General features: G+C 43.2%; 1 protein-coding gene across 1 annotated transcript in view; it reads right to left on the bottom strand.

Annotated features, from left to right (window-relative positions):
- The window catches only part of LOC140457814 (uncharacterized), a 71,017-nt gene extending 50,500 nt beyond the window's left edge, over nucleotides 1–20,517 (bottom strand). Inside the window, exons 1-12 of the mRNA XM_072551431.1 lie at nucleotides 20,481–20,517; nucleotides 19,492–19,608; nucleotides 18,569–18,691; nucleotides 16,951–17,073; nucleotides 16,240–16,362; nucleotides 13,892–14,017; nucleotides 12,030–12,215; nucleotides 10,379–10,597; nucleotides 9,479–9,598; nucleotides 8,630–8,824; nucleotides 7,993–8,091; nucleotides 4,441–4,611 (exon numbers count right to left, since the gene is read on the bottom strand). Coding sequence (XP_072407532.1) covers nucleotides 4,441–4,611; nucleotides 7,993–8,091; nucleotides 8,630–8,824; nucleotides 9,479–9,598; nucleotides 10,379–10,597; nucleotides 12,030–12,215; nucleotides 13,892–14,017; nucleotides 16,240–16,362; nucleotides 16,951–17,073; nucleotides 18,569–18,691; nucleotides 19,492–19,608; nucleotides 20,481–20,517 — 1,639 coding nt within the window. The remainder of the gene's footprint in view (nucleotides 1–4,440; nucleotides 4,612–7,992; nucleotides 8,092–8,629; nucleotides 8,825–9,478; nucleotides 9,599–10,378; nucleotides 10,598–12,029; nucleotides 12,216–13,891; nucleotides 14,018–16,239; nucleotides 16,363–16,950; nucleotides 17,074–18,568; nucleotides 18,692–19,491; nucleotides 19,609–20,480) is intronic.
- Nucleotides 20,518–21,227: the final 710 nt, after the last annotated feature.

Below are 21,227 nucleotides of genomic sequence, written 5' to 3'. Positions count from 1 at the left end.
TTTTGTACACTATGTTGGTTTTGCTCATGTTGGGTATCGGGTCCTTCGTCCTGGTGAGTTGTTGTCTGAGAGTGGCTGTTGGTTTGTGTGCTGCTAGGAGTCCTAGTGATCGTAGTAGTCTGGCTGTCAGTTCAGAAACGTTCTTGATATATAGTAACGTGGCTAGTCCTTTGGGTTGTGGCATGTCCTCATTCCGTTGTCTTTCCCTTAGGCATCAGTTGATGAAATTGCAGGGGTATCCGTTTTTGGTGCATAGCCACGAAACGACACGACCAGCTATCCTTAGTAGCCACACACACAGACGACAAGCAACATGAATTCGACTGGGACAACACTACCATTATAGGATAAGCCAAACCGAGAACAGCCAGAGAATTCCTCGAGACATGGCACTCATCCACAGATTCTAACAAACACATCGACCTGGACCCAACATACTGGCCACTGCAGCGGACAGCTGGAACTGACAACTGGAAGTGACAGAGACAAACCACTATAAATCCGGAGGAAAGATCACCGAAGTGCTTCACAGGAGGTGCCCAGGCACTGACGATGTCACCTAGACAGTGGACAAAATGTCTGCGACACAAATTCCTAGCTTGGCGTACAGATCCTGATGAAGGTCTTTTGCCCGAAACGTCGATTTTCCTGCTCCTCGGATGCTGCCTGACCTGCTGTGCTTTTCCAGCATCACACTCTGCTTTGACCTATGTGTCTGGTCTGTTTCTGCTTTTATGCAGAGGTCTCGGAAGTTCTGTATTCCTCTGTCAGTATATGTGCTTCTCCTGTATGGCTGCCCAGCTTCCAATGTTTTGGTCCTTCTGAGAAATTCTTCAAAGCCTCTGTTGGTTTCTTGTCTAATGATTGCGATGCATGACAATTCCTTCTTATAAATAGGTTTTGATTTAGATTGTAACTCCTGACTCAAGATGTAATGAAAGGTGTCTCTCAGATATATTGGTGGGCCCTCAACATTCTACATAAACATTTTGATGAAAGGTAGAAAGAGAGTTGCTAAATGTAGTCAGAAAAATAGTCAGAAACCTGAGTTGCGAAGAGGCTACAAAGGGATCTGGAAAGGTTAGGTTAGTGGACATAGATCTCACAAATGGAGTATAATGTGGGAGAATTTTGATCTATATATTTTGGCAGTAAAAATGAAAAAAAATAGTTTTCCTTTACGCATTTGTGGGGTATGGGTACCCCTGGGTGGGCTCGCATTTATTGCTCATCTCTTGCTGCCCTTGAGAAGGTGATGAACTGTTTTCTTGAATTGTTGTAGTCCATGTGCTGTTGATAGACCCACAATGCTGCTCGGCAGGGAATTCCAGGATTTTGTCCCAGCAACACTGCAGCAACTGTTTCCAGGTCAGGATAGTGATTGGCTTGGATGGGAACCTGATGTGGCAGTGATCCCCCATGTCTGCTTTCCTTATCCTTCGAGGTGGAAGTGGCTGTAGGTTTGGAAGGTGCTCTCTGAGGATCTTTGGTGAATTTCTGCAGTGCATCTTGTAGATAGCACACACTGCTGCTACTGAGCGTTGGTGGGAGAGAAAGTGGATGTTTGTGGATGTGCTGACAATTTAGCAGGCTGCTTTGTCCTGGATGGTGCTGGAAGAGCACAGCAGTTCAGGCTCCTGGATGGTGTCAAGCTTCTTGAATGTTGTTGGAGTCTTCTTGGTTAGTGGGCAGTATCCTAACACACGCCTGAGTTGTGCCTTGTAGATGGTGGACAAGCTTTGGAGAGTCAGGAGATGAGTTATGCATTGCAGAATTTCAAGCTTCTGACCTGCTTTTAGAACCACAGTATTCATGTGGCTAGTCCAGTTAGGTTTCTGGTCAATGGTAACTCCCCAGGATGTTGATAGTAAGGGATTCAATGATGATAATGCCACTGAATTTCAAAGGGCTTTGGTTTGATTGTCTCTCATTGAAGAGAATCATTGCCTGGCATTTGTGTGTTGCGAACGTTCCTTTCCACTTTTCACCACAAGCGTGGATATCATCCAGATCTTGTTGCATTTGGACACTGGCTGCTTCAGTGTCTAAGGAGTTGTGAATAATGTTGAACATTGATGATTGCACAATGAACATCCCCACCTCTGATCTTATGATGGAGGGAAGGTCACTGATGAAGCAGCTGGAAATGGTTGGGCCGAAGATGCTACCCTGAGGAACGTCTTCAGAGTAATCCTGGAACTCAGATCACTGACCTCTGGGAAGTTACTGGGTTGGTTTTGCCCTGCTCTGTGTACAGAACATACCTGGGCATTTTTTTCATTTTGTTGGGTCAAGTAGGTGCCAGTGTTGTAACTGGACTGAAACAGCTAAACTGGGGAGTCTTCAGTCCGATTGTTGAAATACTGTGACTTTGTGATATCCAATGCCTCAACCCATTTCTTGATTTCACATGGAGACAACTGAATTTGCTGAAGAAGATTTGCATATATGATGCTGGTGACCTCTGGAGGAGGCCAAATCGAATCATCCACTCGGCACTTTTGGCTAAAGATTGTTGCAAATACTTCAGGCTTGTCTTTTGAAATGATGAGTTGGGCTCTTCCATTATCGGCAGCATGGTGACCCAATGGTTAGCTCTTCTGCCTTACAGCACCAAGGGACACAAGTTCAATTCCAGCCTTGGGTGACAGTGTGGAGTTTGCACATTCTTCCTGTGTCTGTGGGGGTTTCTTCTGGGTTCTCTGGTTTCTTCCCACACCCCAAAGATGTGCAAGTTACATGGATTGGCCATACTAAATTGCCCAGTGTTCAAGGTTGTAAAGGGTAGGTGCAAAAGCCAAGGTAAATGTAAGGTTATGGGGATGATGTAGGGGGCTGGGTTGATGGAGATGCTCATTGGAGGGTTGGTGCAGTGTCAATGGGCCGAATGGCCTCTTTCCGCACTATCAGGATTCCATGATCATTGAGAATGGGATATTTGTGGAGACTCCTAAGTAGTCTTGTGCTGTTGCTTCACAGGTTGACACTTCAGTTTTCACTGTCTGCAACTGCTCCTGGCATGCCTTCCTGCACTCTTTATTAAATTAGGATTGATCCCCTGCCATGACAGTAATGGCAGAGTAATGGCTATGACAGTTCAGCATTCCCTCAGTATGGCAATGCAGGGTCAGCCTAGTCTTGATGCTCCTCCCTCAGGAGTAGGATTGAACCCACAACCTTCTAACTCAGAGCTTGGAATGTTACACTGAGATACCGCTGGGACACTTGGCTTTGGTTGAAATGGATACCACTGCAGAATAAACTTGGAATCTTCCTGCGCTAAAGAAAACATGTGATTTTACCAATGGCTTTATGGGGCAACTGAATTTACAAACCAATCCTTGCTCCTATTCTTGGTCACCCACTAACCAACAGGGTGAAGGCAGTGTTAAAGGATACTTTATCTGAGATTGCCAATGGAAACTAAATTATAAGTTGGCTAAAAAGAGATTGGGAAGCAGGAACTCTTTTCTGATTCTCTCCCCTAAGACGTGGCAGTCGACTTGAATTAAGAAAGATTTGCGTGCAACTTGAATTAATAGATTCAATCTTCAGGGGAAATTAATAATTCACAATGATTTAAAAATTAGCTGCAAAGTCTCTTATGATAACGTCATGTAAATCTTTCTTGAACGCACTTTTAATTTAAACTAATTATGACATGCCCAAGGGTGCAGGTCATGTGTACCAGATTGTGACCCTTTGATTAATAATGAATTCAGTTGAATAGAGAATAAGGTCTGGTCAATTTGCTGTGATTAAAATGACCTTCATCCAGATTCTCAGACTGAACTGAAATTCACTGCCCGTTCCCAGATGGAAACTGAGGAACTGTTCCTGTTCCAAGTCTCACACTCCCACTACATTGATTGAAATCCCAACCTCAAAAGCCCTCTGCCATAAACAATTTCACAGAATCACGACCTTCTGAGGCAAGAAATTTCTGCTCATCTGTTGTAAATGGGTGACCCCTAATTCTGAGATTATGCCTTTGGGTCTGAGACGGTTCCACAAAGAGAGAAAGCCTTTGCACATCTACCCTGCCAAGTCCTGTTAGTACAAAGTAACAGCATTGAGAGGGGGGCTGGATTTCAGGTGAAACAATAAACCAAAGACTTAAGTCAGTTCTCAGCTCAATCGGAGATTTTACAATCAAATATCAAAGGATCTCCCTGGTATCCTGACCAATAGTTACTCCCTGAACATCAATGAAACAGATGATCAAATCTTTACCTCATTGCTCCTTGGGTTACGAGAACCAGCAGCCTTACTTGCTGAATTGTAAAAGGAGTGATGCTTTAAAAAGTATTTTTTTTAAAAATGCATCGTCATATCCCAAGATCAGGAAAGGCACAAATTTTATTTTGACTTTTCTATTAAATTTTACAGAACGTCAATGCTTGTCCACAGAGACGAAGGCCAGTTGACTTCCCATCTTACCTGTGATCACTGCCTCTGTACTGACTGGGACGAGGCTGACTGTGTGGACAGTGTCAGGGCTCCCAATGCTGTAGTAGCTCAGACTGCAGCCCCTCAGAGCACTCACACTCCCAAGAGGGGCCCAGGAGATCACAGCACTGGTGGTGGAGATGGAGGTCAAACTCAGGGATTCTGAAATCATTTCCAAAAAGAGAAAAACCATTATTCACAATATGGAAAATATTAAGTATAAGGGTGCTATGCAATCATGGCGGAAAAGGCAATTTGTGCTTATGGTGGAAAGGAAATTGTTGTTTCTAAGATAACACTTTAATGAAAATGAAAATGAAAACTCGCTTTCATTCATCCCTTTCTATCGGGTTTGAGCTCACTGCTAATCAAAGATCACTTCATAAGACCATAAGACATAGGAGTGGAAGTAAGGCCATTCGGCCCATCGAGTCCACTCCGCCATTCAATCATGGCTGATGCGCATTTCAGCTCCACTTACCAGCATTCTCCCCGTAGCCCTTAATTCCTCTAGACAACAAGAACCTATCAATCTCGGCCTTGAAGACATTTAGCGTCCCGGCTTCCACTGCACACCGTGGCAATGAATTCCACAGGCCCACCACTCTCTGGCTGAAGACATGTCTCCGCATTTCTGTTCTGAAATGACCCCCTCTAATTCTAAGGCTGTGTCCACGGGTCCTAGTCTCCTCGCCTAACAGAAACAATTTCCTAGCATCCACCTTTTCAAAGCCATGTATTATTTTGTACGTCTCTATTAGATCTCCCCTTAATCTTCTAAACTCCAACGAATACAATCCCAGTATCCTCAGCCGTTCCTTATATAGTCATAGAGCATGGAAACCGACCCTTCGGTCCAACCCAGTCCATGCCAATCATGATCCCAAACTAAACTAGTTCCACCTGTCTGGGCTGAGCCTATATCTGTCCAAATGTGTCTTATTCACGTAGTTATCTAAATGTGCTTTAAAAGAACCAAAAATGAATTAAAATAAAAATCTTAGAGTACTGAAAGGTAATAACTGTAAGAAATTGAGAAGCAAAACTGGGATAAACCCAAATCTCAGGAGATGCTGCAAGATCCATGCTACTCTCAGTTCACCATTAACCGTACATTGTAAATTCAGGATCTGAATAATAATAAGATAAAATTCACCCTTACAGGTCCAGTCTGACCTCCCATTCCAAAGGTGATCTGTGAATCAACAGGTTCACTAAAGAATGGTTTGGAGATGCCTGTGTTGGAAGGGATGTACAAAGTTAAAATTCACACAACACCAGGTTATAGTCCAACAGGTTTATTTGGAAGCACTACCTTTCAGAGCGCTGTTTCTTCATCGGGTGGTTCAACCAGCTAATGAAGGAGCAGCCCTCTGAAAGCGAGTGCTTCCAAATAAATCTGTTGGATATAACATGGTGTTGTGTGATTTTTAACTAAAGAATGGGTGAGCCACTCATCCATACACTGAGGCAGCAAACATGTCTCTCCCAACACTCAGGGAATTTTGAAAAGACAAAGAGAGAAGCTCAGGCTGATCTATTTTCCCATCCCTTCCTCTGCAGTCATTTTATTCAAGATTAACTTTGACATTCAGCAGAAAGCAGGCGAGACACCAGCAATGTAGCAGCTCACTCAGTAGGCAGGCTGAGATATTGGAGAACTTTCAGTTGCACACATTAGAAACCATCCAGGACTGAAGCTGTATTGTACAAAATGTGTAACGCTACATTTATGTGCTTTTACATGATTGTGTCTACTGCTTTAATGAAGGTACAACTCATTATAGTATTGCAACTGTTAACCCATCTGTTGCTGACAAGAGTTACAGACCCACAGTTTTGAGAGTCTGACTCCAGCACAGTCAGAAAATAAATCAGAGGATGAGGAACATTGCGTGAAGAGCTGCCTTCAGCTCATCCCACTGACAGCTGGATCCTCTTCAGCCTGACCAGTGTAGCTGGGTTCAGAGCTTGCCTGGGGCTGTTGAGCAGCTCAGTCACCATTCACTGGAAAATAACCTGCACCACATTGCCCACTGCACTTCTCCCCTTCCTGAAGGTCACAGGGGAAAACTGGTTCTGTGTTGCTGTGATTCGTACATACCTGCAGCTGGGCTGAACATTCATAAAATCCAGTCAAAGCTCCTGTTGATGCATAACTCACAAACATCTCTTTGCGCAGCAACATTGAGTTCACCTTTAAACAGCCTTGTATTAGATCATCCCTCAATCTGTTACCCTCAAGGGAATATCTTTGCCTGTACCTAATCTCCAATACTCAAACCAACGTCATGCAATCTCTCCTCATAATTCACTCCTCTGAAGCCTGGAATCATTCAGGTTAATCTGTGTTTTTCAAAGGCTATTTAAACTTCCTGAGATGCATTGCCAACACTGAACAGTATACACTGGACATTGATTGTAGATTTATATGAATATAATATCCCATCTTTTGTTTTCCCTTCACCATTAAAACCAATGTTACCAATCATATTAGATATTTTCGAAGCATTAATTTCTATACCTGGACGCCCAATACTCTGTCCCCCGCCTCAGTTCCTAGTTTTGCACCAATGAAGTTTGTTAACTAACAAAGTGTAACTCCCTTTATGATATGACTCGTTATCAGTGGCTGTGCCCCACCAAGCCATTTAGTGCCTTGAGGAAGGTTTCTGTTTCCCTGTCCTGTAATGGAAAACATTCAGAGCTCAACTTGACACCTTTCCATTCTGCATCCTACAAATGCCTCTTAACCCAAAGCAAAAGAGAAGCTGTCAGTCAAGTCAGCAGGAGGACGGTGTCTGACTGGGCTTCACGTTTTCTTGATGCTTTCCTCAGTCTATAGTTTACCAACAGATTGTCCCAATTCTGAAGTTAGGAGTGGTAAGTGTACATCCCAGGTTTCAGGGCTTCTTGGGAATGCAACTTCCTGGGATCTTCTAGCTCACAAATCATGTTCCACATAGTTCTCCTTCTTAATTATCCTGGATTCATTCTGTTTCTAAGATCATTTCCCCAAACCTCGTGCTGAGGATTAGAATTGGTATAAAACACACTGCTTTATCGAAGAGGGATCCCGCATCACTACAACCTTGTGTGGCAAGAATGAGAAATGTTTTCTCTGAATCATTTGCAAAGGTCATCAGTTTCATTTCCTGTCATCTAGTTCCGCAATCAACAATCCAAGCCTCAATATCCCCAGATGAAGTACGGAGGGATCTTCACGTCAAAGATTTGTGGGACGTTTTCTTCAGTTCCGGAATTCACGTCTCAGCTAATGGTTGAAACAGCATAGACAAGAGATCCTTGTGCTTGTTTTCTGATGTTACTCTTATAAAGCAAACAGAAGACAGCTTTGCACTTGCCTCAATTAACCAGTAGCCCTGAAGACAACTGTCACTGATCTAAATTATACCATCCCTCACCATTCGAATTGAATCAAGTCGTTTCCAAATACTGGCTTAAGTTATGGCGATTTACTTAAGAACACACGACTGGTCTTTGTGGAACAAGTAACAAAAGAAGAGAATTGAAAATGCTCACCAGAGTAGGTCCTGAAGGTAAAAGGCTGAGTGTTCACCAGGCCATCAGAGGAGGTGTTTACCTGGATCATAGTGGTACACAGTGATAGGGAGCCCAGACCTGGAATTTCAGTCACATTAGTCACCATGACTACATACAAATCATGCAAAAAATAACTTCCATTAATACCCTTCTGAGTTTCTCATGTACCTCATTATTAAATGTGTTGCAGTGAAGAATGAATCGACATAGACTTGGAATGTTCAATTTTCTACTTTCTCTCTGCTCTCCTGGCCAGATTATACCTTCTCAATCTCAGTCGAACATAAATTCGACTGTCCACATTGAAACACTCAGTAAATGCCATTCACACATCCTCCCTGTGCTGACTGATCAATCAAAATCGTTATCCAGTAACAATTCTGTTTTAAAATGCTTGACATTGTTTTTCAATCTCTCCTTGGCCTTGCCCCTTTTGTATCTCAATCCCTTCCTCCAGCCCACAACTCTCTGAGATATCTCTGCTCCTCTGAATCTGGTCACTTGAGCACTCTCAATATTAATTGCCCAATCAGTGGGAACAAAGTGCCTTCAGCTGTGCAGAGCTCAGCATGGAACACGCTCCCTGAAACCATCGAAGTGAGATTGAACTACCTACCGGTAAAAACTAAACTGGTGGTGTTTCTAGGTTGGTAAGTTTGTAGCTGGATGATCCCGTTGGTGTGGTTTGTGCAGTTTGTGTTAACTTGGTAGTTGAGAATCTCAGTCCCGGGTATTGGGACAACCGTCCATCTCAATGTGACATTGGGTCCTGTGACACTGGCTGTTATAGTTTGCACCATGTTCCTGAGCTCTAGGGAAGAAGTGGAGAGGTAGACAGCTTGTTAATATTCAGACCTTACTGCAAAGCAGGAGTGTGCAGAGCGAGAACAGGCATTGAGCATGGGCGGTTAAAGTAGATGACATGACCTGATGACTATTTATAGCATTGTAAAAGAAGCTGCTTCCGCAATAATCAGTGTCTCCTTCATAAAATTTCCAACACTAATAATGAAATTCGTGGCTATGTCATAGTTGTTAGCAAACAGAAGGTCTGTTGATAAATGAAATATAACATTTTTCTTTAATAATGAACAATTAGGTATGAAAAAAAAGATTGCAAGACTGTGTCGGGTCACAAGAGTGACAGGAATCTTTCTAGGCTGATCATGTATAATAAATTTTGAGACATAAACTCAAGCATCTTGTGCTATTTGCAGAGTATTGATAGATAGTGAGTAGATAGTTCAGTGACAGTGAGTGGTCATTTTTTCAAGTGGACTTGAACCTTTAACCTCCTGATACAGAGCTCAATGAGCTAGTGACTGAGCCAAGCTCCCACACCAGGATCCAGGCTCCATGCAAACCCCAGGGTTCAGCTGCAGCTCCATCAGGCTCCAAACACAAACCGGGACAGTATAAAGACTACCTTCAGTGGAGAGAAATGCATGTGGTGGGACTGCCTTACCGTAACACCTGGGACCTGATCTCCTCCAGCCTGGTTTGCAGCGACATACCAGGGACCCGGCGCTGCCTCGGTGACAAACTGCATTGACGTCACAACTCAGGTTCAGGCACAGACGGGGCACTGCAAAACCAAGGGCACACCGGAATATTAATGTGGTTACACAGTGCAAGGGCAACTCAGGGAATGGCCAGACTTCCCCTACCCCCTCCCATTACAAACACAAATTCATTTAAGGTAGACTTCACACCATCAAAATCTACAATTGGGCCAATCCTGACATTTAGCCAACGAGAAAAAACAGAGCATCATTTCAGCCACATATTCTGACATACATGACTCTTCTTTTGCCTACAATAGAAATTGAAAGTTATGTACAATATACAGTTATTAAAAAATCAATCAGGTGGCATAGGCTGCCGTGTAACACGAGTGTGTGATTAATGAAATACAACACAAACACAGAAGACTGGCTCCTTACCCCTGTGCTTTACAGGAACACGATTTCTTACCCATTGACATGGGAATGCAGTGTTGATGTTCCAGAAATATCACACTGCCTACATTTCCAGCACAGAGAGTGGGAGAACTTCCCAACACTTTCACTGCATTCCCTCAATCATTGATTGTCGTGCACAGGAGGGAACAACTCGGTCCATTACATCATTTGTTTGTCTAATCCTGAGGTATTCTGGGTCTGTCCCTCAAGTGTTCACTCAACATTCAGGGGACAGTATTTGACTGATAATTATGTGCAATGTTCTTGATATGGCATGCAAATATGATGGAGAAATTGGAACTAAATTATAAAATAAGACAACACAAAGCCCCAATTCTCAATTTATCTTTGCTAAGAGTTGGACAGGGATCAATGACATGATAGAATAATTAAACAAAACTCACCCATTTCATAATAAATTTTGAACCTTGTGTTTGGCACGTTAGGGCCAGAGTGGAAATGGACCCAGGAGTCCGTGCAATCAGAGAGGTGAAAGGTCGTGATGTTCAAGTTTTTCTGGGTCAGTGTGAACTGTTTCTGTCGATCGGGATCTGTTCCACATCCAAAGGCGATGTAATCCTCCTGGGACTCCACAGAGAGTGACTCCACCCGGAATCGGATTCCTGTGTGGTACAACAACATAGAGACTCTTTAGATTAGATTCCCTACAGTGTGGATTAGATTCCCTACAGTGTGGAAACAGGCCCATCGGCCCAACCAGTCCAAAGAGTAACCCAGCAAGACCCATTTCCCCTTTGACTAATGCACCTAACACTGTGGGCAATTTAGCACAGCCAATTCACCTAACCTGCACATTTTTGGACAGTGGGAGGAAACCAGAGCACCCGGAAGAAACCCACGCAGACACAGGGAGAATGTGCAAACTCTACACAGACAGTTGCCAGAGGCTGGAATCGAACCTGGGACCCTGGTGCTGTGAGGCAGCAGTGCTAACCATTGAGCCACTGTGCCACCCTTCAGCCACCGTTAGTGGAGCCACATTTCTGTGCAGAGACCATGGTGTCCACCTCTTCACAGTTGGACAAGAAGATTGTGCATACTTGTGATCCCCTCCCACTGCTGCAAACATATTTGGTTCAGTATTAGCTATTGTACCTCCCAGTCAGAAAGCAGTGGATTCCCATTCCATTCAGGAACAACCAATAATCTAGACTGCAGGGTGGTGAAGGTGATAACGGGGGAGGTTTGAGCTTTGCAAAATCACCTCGTCGTGTGTAATTAATCACAGTGATTGCAAAGTGATGATCAAAGCTGTCTCTTGTGGATCTATCTGCCCCAAACTGACAGGAACTGCAACCATGTTCCCATCATGTGAATCCTCTCACATTGGCTGAGCTAACACCAAGAGCCCAGCAACTTAGAGTGATGGTGTGAGGTATGGCAAACCTCAACATTGCCTCTGGTTTCACTGACAGTGGGCCGTGTCACTCCAGAGATATGGTGTCAGCGTGAGGCACGTAGAATGAGAGGTTGTAATTTCGGGCTAAAAGCTAACTGACTGAGAACAGAGATGAGGAGGAAATACTTCTCCTGGCGGGTTGGGAGTGCAGTGGGTGCTGGGACACAGAATAAATTTAAGTCAGAGATAGATAGATTCTTAATAGACTTTTGTTCGTAAGCGATTAAAGGATTATGAAGAGTGGGCAGCAAAGTAGACTTGAGACCAAGATGTGATGAGCCATGGTTGTATATTCAATGGAAGAGCAAGCTCAAGGGGCCTCCTCCTAATTCCTATATTCTTATGCCTATTCAAAACAAGGAAAAACAGGGAATGGATAGAGCAGTTTCTGAAGAAGAGAATTGTGGGTTGCTACTGCCATTAATCATTCACATCTCAGATCGGGCACTGAGGGGCTGCAGTAGGATGTTAAATGTTCAGAGGTCCCAGAGTAGCATTCATGTGGGACCGACAACCTCAGGCTGGAGAGAGAACCAGCTCACACAGTCACTCCCGAGGGTCTACTCTCTGATCAGTGAGTGGTGCAGCAGCTCAATGTATCTTCTCTCACCTTTAGGAATGGAGTTGCCATTTACCTGTGTACTGTCGAGTGGTGTTAGACAACTGGGCCATGTTGAAGAACCAGTACATGTCTGCGCTGTTCTGGTACAGACTCGGGAAGTTACTGGACGTGAGAAAGCCTGATACACAGGGGCAGGGATGCCCTGATACAGCCGGCTGGTTCGCTGTTCCCGGGATAATTTCTGGTGGGCAAAAACATCCTAGAAACAGAGAAGGAAAACATGAAGTGGTTTAGACAAGTTTGGCTCTTTGTTCATGTCATAGAAGATCTCTCTGATATTTTACAATCCAGTAATTCAGTGACTCCCCAACAGCTGGATAATAAACATATACAAGAAATCAAACTGTAGACTGTGGTTCACCTGGTTTAATCCATAAAACCAACACTTCTCAAACCTCGCAGTTCCCCAAACATGATGTGTGGGTGATGTAGAAAACCCTCCTGTCATTTTGCTCAGGAATGTTTACAGCTGCTTCGTGTGACTGGAACATTTCTAAATCTTTTACTCGGGATACCCAGCTTTATGTCAATATTTTGTGCCCCTCTTCAGGATTCTGTTCTGGAGGGACATTGTGCTCTTTGCATGTACAGCAAGGCTGACATTGTGTGATTGCTTGGGTTAGCCTTTTCAGTCAGATACTGGGCATGATGTTCAATGCTCCGTGGAGGATGCTGTCAATGGCATTTCACCCAGGAAATGATACCCTTTACGGTGAACATATGGGATGCTCTGAAAACAAGTTTCTTTTTATACGAGTCACAAAGAGGCAACTTGGAAATACAAATGCATGGTCCTTATTGGTCCAACATCAAGCCTAACACACATCAAGCTAGAAAGAACAATGCAGAGAAGGAAACAAAATGTTTTCCTTGTTACTGATGCAGTCTCACAACGTTTGTTCCACTTTCTGATTTGCTTAAAATTCATGCGTGTGTGAGTGAGAGAGTGAGAGAATTTCCAAATGTTTAACATTTCTCTGTTGAATGCGTTTATGGAGGCCACAAAATGCTTCACAGAAAAGGCATCATCTTTGTTCATTATTTAAATCCCCCACTGGATGGGGTGTGAACGGCAGGGACAATATTTATTGTCCATCCCTCTTTGCCCAGAGGACAGTTAAGAGCCAATCACATTGATGTGGATCTGGAGTCACATATCATCAAGACGAGGGAAAGGATAGCAGTTTCCTTCCATCAGGGACATTAGTGGACCAGATTGTTATTTTCCTGACATTTCTTGCTTTCATTCTTGGGATGTGGGCACCCCTCAGCAAGGCTGACATTTATTGTGCATCTTGAGCTGTTCTGAAAAGATTGTGGTGATCAATTTTCTTAGATAATGGTTTCAATACCACAGGGTGGATAGTTAAGCCATTTCAGAGTCAACATCGCTGATGTAGGACTGGAGTCACATATGGATGTGTTGAACTAAGGACTATCTGTTGATTCTCTACAGAACAGGACTGAACTGGTTCAGATTTTAAACAAATGCTTTTTGTTTAATTCCCAGCTTCTTCAGGTAGCTATAAACAGAATAAAAATCCTCAAATGGCCCTGGTAGGAACGAACACACATTCTCTGATTTACTTGTGAACATTTTGCCCATGGCTCCTCCTGAGTTCCGAGACTAACTTGCTCATTTTCATTAGTCTGCCACTCAGTGACTATCGATCTCTGTCTTTCCAACAGAGCTATTAGTATCACCTGACTGGACAGCAGTAAAGGAGATCTAATGGGAAGAATGATCACACAGAATCTCCAGGATTCCCTTTCCTGCCAGGCAGTAAAGGTGGATCTCTAGCCCAGTGAACCTTCATGTTGTGTGGTCAGTCCATCAGTGAGAGAGGAGGCTGGGACCTGTATCCTGCTGCTTACCTTCACAATGTGTCCCATTCCCTCTGTAATAGGGGTTGCACTCACAGCTGTAGGAGCCTTCAGAGTTCAGGCACTCTGCGTTTGGGTCACATCGATTCATCGCTGGATCCGCACACTCATTCACATCTGCAAGCAACATGAAGAAGTAAACACCAGTGAATCGGAGAGAGAGTGAGTGAACAGGTGTGAGCATAGAGGTGTGAGTGAAGAGGTGTGAGCATAGAGGTGTGAGCACCTACAGTCTATGGTTGTCAGGTCATACACCAACAGGGCTTGGCCGGGCTATAATTGAACACATTATGCAGCCAACAACAAGATGCATTCTTGCTCCTGAGCTATGGCTTTTCGTAGAATCTACAATAAAAACCAGAACACACAACAAACCTTGGCCACTCCGTTTACTTGGATTAACTCCATCCACATATCCTTTTGCTCCTAGGTAAAAATCACGCAACACTAGGTTATCGTCCAACAGGTTTAATTGGAAGCACTAGCTTTTGGAGCACTGCTCCTTCATCAGGTGGTTGTGGAGTATAAGATTGTAAGACACAGAATTTATAGCAAAGGTTTACAGTGTGATGCAACTCAAAAGATATATTGAAAAAGGCCTGGACGATTTGTTAAGTCTCTCAAATTATAGAACGACCATGTTGGTTTCAGTTCTTTCATGTGTAAATCCCAGGACTCTTTTTAAAGTTACATTCTCAAGTGAACTTTAACAATAGGTGCCATGTCAGCTCAGAGAATGTGCTGAAGGTGTGAGGTTAAAGTCTGTCTGTGCCTCAATGTTCAGACTGATTCTAGTTCTAAAAAAAGGGGATTTGCAGAATCTTACATGGATTCATGCAGTTTTTGAGCAAAATAAAATGTAATTCTGCAAGTACAAATTCACCCAACAAACTTATGTGTGTGTGTATGTGCGTGTGTGTATATATGCATGTATGTGTGTCAGTGTAAAGGGGTATAAATTTGTGAGATGGTGTATGTATGGATGTGTGTAAGTGTGAGCATATGTGAGAGAGAGCTTGTGTGTGAGAGAGGGTCAGTGTGTGTGTATGGGTCTGTAAGAGAGTGTATGTATGTGTTCTGGTGCGCGCACTTGCGTGCGTGTGTGAGAGAGACTGGGTAGTGCAGTGAGGTCACCTGTCGTGTGACATGAGTGGGACAGCCCAGTTCCTGACTGTCTCATTTCTTGGATTGCTTCTTGAAGAGAAACAAATTAACATAAGGAACATAAGGCAAGTTAAGAGAGTTGATTAAGTTTCTCAAAGCGTGTTGTGGGGAGAATTGTCCAAATCATTCATTTAGAACATGAAGAGCATGAACCTAATACTGAGCCCTGTAAAACCCCACCAGCAACAGGCTCACAGTTACAAAAGAACATGGAACATTTTTGTTCAAAAACCCAGATGGAGGCAGTGACATTTTGAACATTTGGACTGCTTCCATCAGGTTATAATGGAGAATCATATCATTGCCCCTTGAAAAGACTCGACTGGATAGAGCAGTGTGTCCTTAAAACCAGGAATGGTATCAGTGTTTGCTTGAACTATCTTCTGAGATCTTGTAATTTCCTGAAGAATTGATCAAAAAGAAAACACAAACCTGGATAATATATCCATGAAAAGATGGTCAAATTACCTGTACAGTTCCTCCCATCTCCAGTGTAACCAGCCTCACACACACATTGGAAAGAGCCGGGGCTGTTGAAACAGGAGGCCGAGCTGTGACAGTCATGGCTTCCACTTTCACATTCATTCACATCTGGGGGTTAGGAAGGAAGGACGAGTTATTGGAAGCTGCTAACATTTGTAACCCTGAAGATTTTTATTTCCACCAAGATGAAGGTGTGAACTACTTTCCTCTTGCACATCAAACCCATGAGGGATTACGAGAAAAGAGGAGTGTAAAATCACAGAGTGTCCTTTTCAGACAGACAGCACACCTGCTCTGGCAGATACAAAGGCGTAGGTTATAGCAGTGGATTCTGTGGGTAACTCAAAAGAGACACAGCAGAAATTCATCCCAAGGAAGAAGAAACATATTCAGGGGAGGATGAGGCAACCATAATGGACAAGGGAAGTCGGGGACAGCATAAATGCAAAAGCATAGAAAGTGGAGATGATCAGTGGAAAGCCAGATGATTAGGATACCGTTAAAAACCACCAGAGGATAACTAATTAAGCATAAGATTAGAGAAGATGAAAGAGGAGGTCAAGGTCGGGAATAATATAAAAGAAGAAGATGACAAGTGGATCAAACAACAGAAGAGTTAATGGTTTCAAACAAAGTTTTGTCAATCAGAAATGTTCTGCTGTTATACACTCAGATTCATCCCCATCACACACCTGTACAGACAGATCCATTCCAGGTGTAGCCAGTCCCACAGGAGCATCTGAAGCTTCCGTCCTGCTGGATACAGGAGGCATTGGCTCCACACGGATTGCTCAGGCACACGTCAATCACTGCAGCTAAAAACAAAAATGTGAAGTTTTGGGAAAATCATTTTGCATGTTGAAGAACAGCCTCAAATTCTCCCCTGCAAAGTTCATTATTTTTCTTCCCCTACTCTGTGGAAAGCCACAATTTGAGAAAGGGGTCCTGGATAGGAAGAGCCAAATTCAATGAGTCTGAGACAACTCGATATAGATATAACAGGGTAGGCTTTTCGCAACTATTGTTTATCACAGTGCGGACAGAAACATTGGGACTTTAATTTGCAAAGGTGAATAACCATAAAGGTTTTGGTTGCATATTAAGTTATTGCTCAGTTTCCCTGTCTCCAGGACAAACATAAGTTTTTATTTGGTATCATGAATAATGGCTGAAGCGATTGCACAACCATCAGGCTTTATGGAAAATTCTTTATTCCCTAACATTTTAGAATGATCACGAAGATCTTGTCAATAACTTAGATGATACGAGTTGATAACAGTTACATGAGAGAAAATAAGAGACCCTCAACTAGATTTGAAGAAACTTCCACCAATTGGGAATTCAAATGAATGTGAGTAGGGGATTAGCGACATTTACTGTGCGACTGTTTCAGTATGAGGTACCTGTGCAATTCCTCCCATCTCCAGTGTAACCAGCCTCACACACACATTGGAAAGAGCCGGGGCTGTTGAAACAGGAGGCCGAGCTGTGACAGTCGTGGCTTCCACTTTCACATTCATTCACATCTGGAGATCAAAAGAAAGGAAGGCTCCATTGTTGCATGTTGAGTTTCGTGAATCTGAAACTTTCCACAGATACAGCATCAGATTTAAGCTTGGCTGTGTGACTCATGTGAGAAAAATCCTCTGCAGAGACTCTGGACAGGATCTTACCCATTCCCTCCATCTGTACATATCCCTCTGCTGTCACTTTATATCTTCTTCAACAGCTGTTTCACGACTGAACTCCCTATTATCAGAAAACCTTAACATTTTACACTCAATCGCCTCGGTTAGGTCGTGAAGATAGATTGTAAGTAAGTCCAGATAATAATCCCTGCACGAAGCACATATCGTAATAAACAGACGCAGGAGAGTAAGTGGTGTTGTGGTGTTAATGGAACACCAGTTACCTGTACAGTTCCTCCCATCTCCAGTGTAACCAGCCTCACACACACATTGGAAAGAGCCGGGGCTGTTGAAACAGGAGGCCGAGCTGTGACAGTCGTGGCTTCCACTTTCACATTCATTCACATCTGGGGGTTAGAGGAAAGGAAGAGTTCACTGGAGGTTCCCAGCTTTGTGAATCTGAAACTCTTTAAAGATACAGCCCCAGTTTTAAGCTTGGTCACATGATGCTTGGGAGAAAACTCTTCCACAGAAACTATGCACAGATTCTTGCCCATTCCTTCCATCTGTCAATACCTCTCTGCTGTCTTTTTATAACATCTTCAGCACTTCTTTCATAACTCAACTCTGTATCATCAACAGAGTTTAACATTGTGTCTAAGAGTTGGGATGTCATGTTGCAGTTGTATATTACATTGATTTGGTCACTTTGATAAGATTGCATTCAGTTCTGGTCTCCATGCTATAGGAAGGATATTATTAAACTTGAATGGGTGCAGAAGAGATTTACAAGGAGGTTGCCATGCTTGTAGAGTTTGAGCTATAGGAAGAGGCTGAATCGGCTGGCGCTGTTTGCCCTGGAGTCTGAGAGGCTGAGGGGTGAGATAATGGAGGTTTATAAAATCATGAGTGGTATGGATGAGGTGAATAGTCAATGTCTTTTTCGCAGGGTAGGGGAGTCAAAACATAGAGGGCATAGGTTTAAGGTCAGAGAAGACATTGAGGTAACCTCAGGGACAACGTTTTCCACGCAGAGTGTGGTGTATGTATAGAATGAACTATCAGAGTAAGTGTTGGAGGCGGGTACAAATACAACATTTAAAAGGCATCTGGATGGGTATATCATGAGGAAGGATTTAGAGTGATATGGGCCAAATGCTGGCAAATGGGAATAGATTAATTTAGGATATCCGGTCCACATGGGCAAGTTGGACTGAACGGTCAGATTCCGTGGTGTACAACTCTGTCCCTGTGTTACACTCAATTCCCTCACTCAAGTCATGATTATGGATTGCAAATATGTCCAAACATTTATCCCTGCACTAAGCACAGATCCTAACAAACTGAAGCAGGAGAGGAAGTGGTGTCATCGAGATAATGCAACACTTGTTACCTGTACAGTTCCTCCCATCTCCAGTGTAACCAGGCTCACACACACATTGGAAAGAGCCGGGGCTATTGAAGCAGGAGGCCGAGCTGTGACAGTCGTGGCTTCCACTTTCACATTCATTCACATCTGAGGGTTTAGAAAGGAGGAGTTCATTGGATGATCACAGCTTTGTGAATCTGAAACTTTCTATCAAGACACAGACATAGACTTCAACCACATGACCCTTATAAGTGATGAATTGATCCCTCTGTTCATTTACTGGGTAAACACCTCGGGTAGTAAACCATGAAATGTCCAGGTCAGATTGCCCCCAGTTCCCATTCTCACTCGATACTGAGATCCGTGCGGAGAGTGATTGGGTGTTAGAAGGGCTGGTAGCTCTGATGGATGGTGATGGGAAATCATTGATGATTCCGACTCCTGATTGGTGTCCAATGAATCAAAGTGGGAGGTCCTTGTGTGTAAACACAGAGTGAGGACAGAATTAGGCCTGATTGAGGACAGCCATCCCTATGGTGATGGATGAAAAATTGTCTACGGGGCGTTTGTACCACAGGGAGGGGTCAGTCACTGATGTCAGGAAGAGATTAGGCTTGAGAAAGGGAGGAGGCATTTAGAGGCCATTACAGAGATAAACAGTGACCCCTCCACTCACCCCCCAATTGTATTTTCAAACTTCTATTATACTCTCCTAATCGGGATATTCCGTAGCAAAACGCATCTGATGACATGAGCAATTCTTAATGTTTGAAGGTAAGGACAGTCACTATTCAGGTAAAACTTTCCATCAAAAGCAAAGTAAATTCCACAACTTGTTCACTGATCCCATCCCTCCCCCCTTGGGGATGTAACACAGTCTCCAGACTGCGATGGAAGCAGTGTGTTCAGTTCATTCCCCACTGGGTTCACTGATCCCCACCACACACCTGTACAGACAGATCCATTCCAGGTGTAGCCAGTCCCACAGGAGCATCTGAAGCTTCCATCCTGCTGGATACAGGAGGCATTGGCTCCACACGGATTGCTCAGGCACACGTCAATCACTGAAAGCAGAAAACAAATGAGGTGAACACACAGTGTAGCTGCATTGTGCCACTCGCAATTGTGGGACTCAGATATCAAAAGTATATTTCATAAAGTGCATGAATATCGAGCGCGGGATATAGGTAATTACAGAAGAAAACCAAAACCTTGTGGATTTTAAATATACCATGCAGTTTTCACTCTTTCAGACTGAGATCTATGGAACACTCAGTTGTCTCAGGGCTAATTTAAAATCTCAGAATGGTTACAATTCAGTGATCGGTGCACTTAGCCTGTTCCAGTTCCCAATAAGATTACGTTAGTATTAATGCTTGTCTCATTCCTCTTGTCTGTACTCTGTAGCCCTGCAATAACGCTTTGTTCTGACGTTTATCCATATACCATTTGGAGGGCACAAATGAATCTGCTGCACACTTTCAGGGAAAGCTTTTCAGATCATGATCACTTCCTGAATAAAAATATTTTTTTCTCATGATTGTCAACATCTCCATCCAATCTCCTCTGAATTTTCTCTTGTCCCCATGGAGAACAGGCTTGGCTTCTTCAACTGATCCTTTTAACTGATGTCTTTCATCATCTGAATAATTCCCATGTATCCTTCTGAACTCTGCCTTGTAAATATGCACTCTCCAGAATTGCAGACAATTCTGCAATTGCTGCAAACCAGTGTGTGTAAAAGGGTCATTATATCTGCCTTCCTTTTGTACTCCATGCCTTCACATAGAAGGCCCAGGATCTCATAAGACGTTTTAACCAAATTAGCAACTTGACCACCACATTCAAGAACTTGTTCCTGCACCCCTTTTAGCGTATCATTTAATTCATATTAATTATTCTCATTCTTTTTCGCAAAATCAATCACTTCACATACCTCTCCAATAAGGTGTCAGCAACATTGGTTGACACATTGCATCAGCTGTCTATTGACTTGAAATCTATCCTCATGATCCCAAAGTTCAGGTCTGCTGCAAGTTTGGAAATTATTCACTGTCCATTCTATTATAGATCCTTCGTTTGTTTCAGGAAAATGAAATGGTCCTGATCCCCAAGATCCCCACTATATACCTGTCTGTGATCCAACAAACAATTGTTCATCTCGGCTCTCTGTTCCCTGTCATTCAACTTTGTATCCATCCTATCACCATCCTTTTTAATCCATGGGCTCCCATTTTCCAGCAAGACTGCGATGCCTTGTCACATGACATGACATCAACAGGTTTACTCTGGTCATCACTCTCAGTTGCCTCACAACAAACTAAAAAAAAACTGATTGTTGCTCATGTATATTGTTTCTCTCTTTCATGGATTGAACAAGTCCCAACAAGGTACAAGCCAGAAAGCTATAATTTCACCATTTTAATAGCCCTGCTGATTTTTGCAAAGGATAAATCTAGTTATGCACATAAGGAAGGTGACAGGGTGAATCAAACTCTCAGAGATTGTATTTTCCTCATAATGTATACTAAAGTACAGAAATGGGTTGATTTTTCCAGGGAATTTTCAACGTCGGTTATTCAAACAATTCTTTCAATTTCAAACCAATTTATAATTAAACATGTTTGAAATACTTACAACCTTTGGTTTTAAAATGCAATGCCAAACTAGTGTCCTCTTCTCC

The sequence above is a fragment of the Chiloscyllium punctatum genome, chromosome 32 (assembly GCF_047496795.1).
Source record: "Chiloscyllium punctatum isolate Juve2018m chromosome 32, sChiPun1.3, whole genome shotgun sequence".
Classification (NCBI taxonomy): domain Eukaryota; kingdom Metazoa; phylum Chordata; class Chondrichthyes; order Orectolobiformes; family Hemiscylliidae; genus Chiloscyllium; species Chiloscyllium punctatum.
The sequence above is the reverse complement of the archived record's forward strand: the minus strand, read 5'-3'. Positions and strand labels throughout refer to the sequence as shown.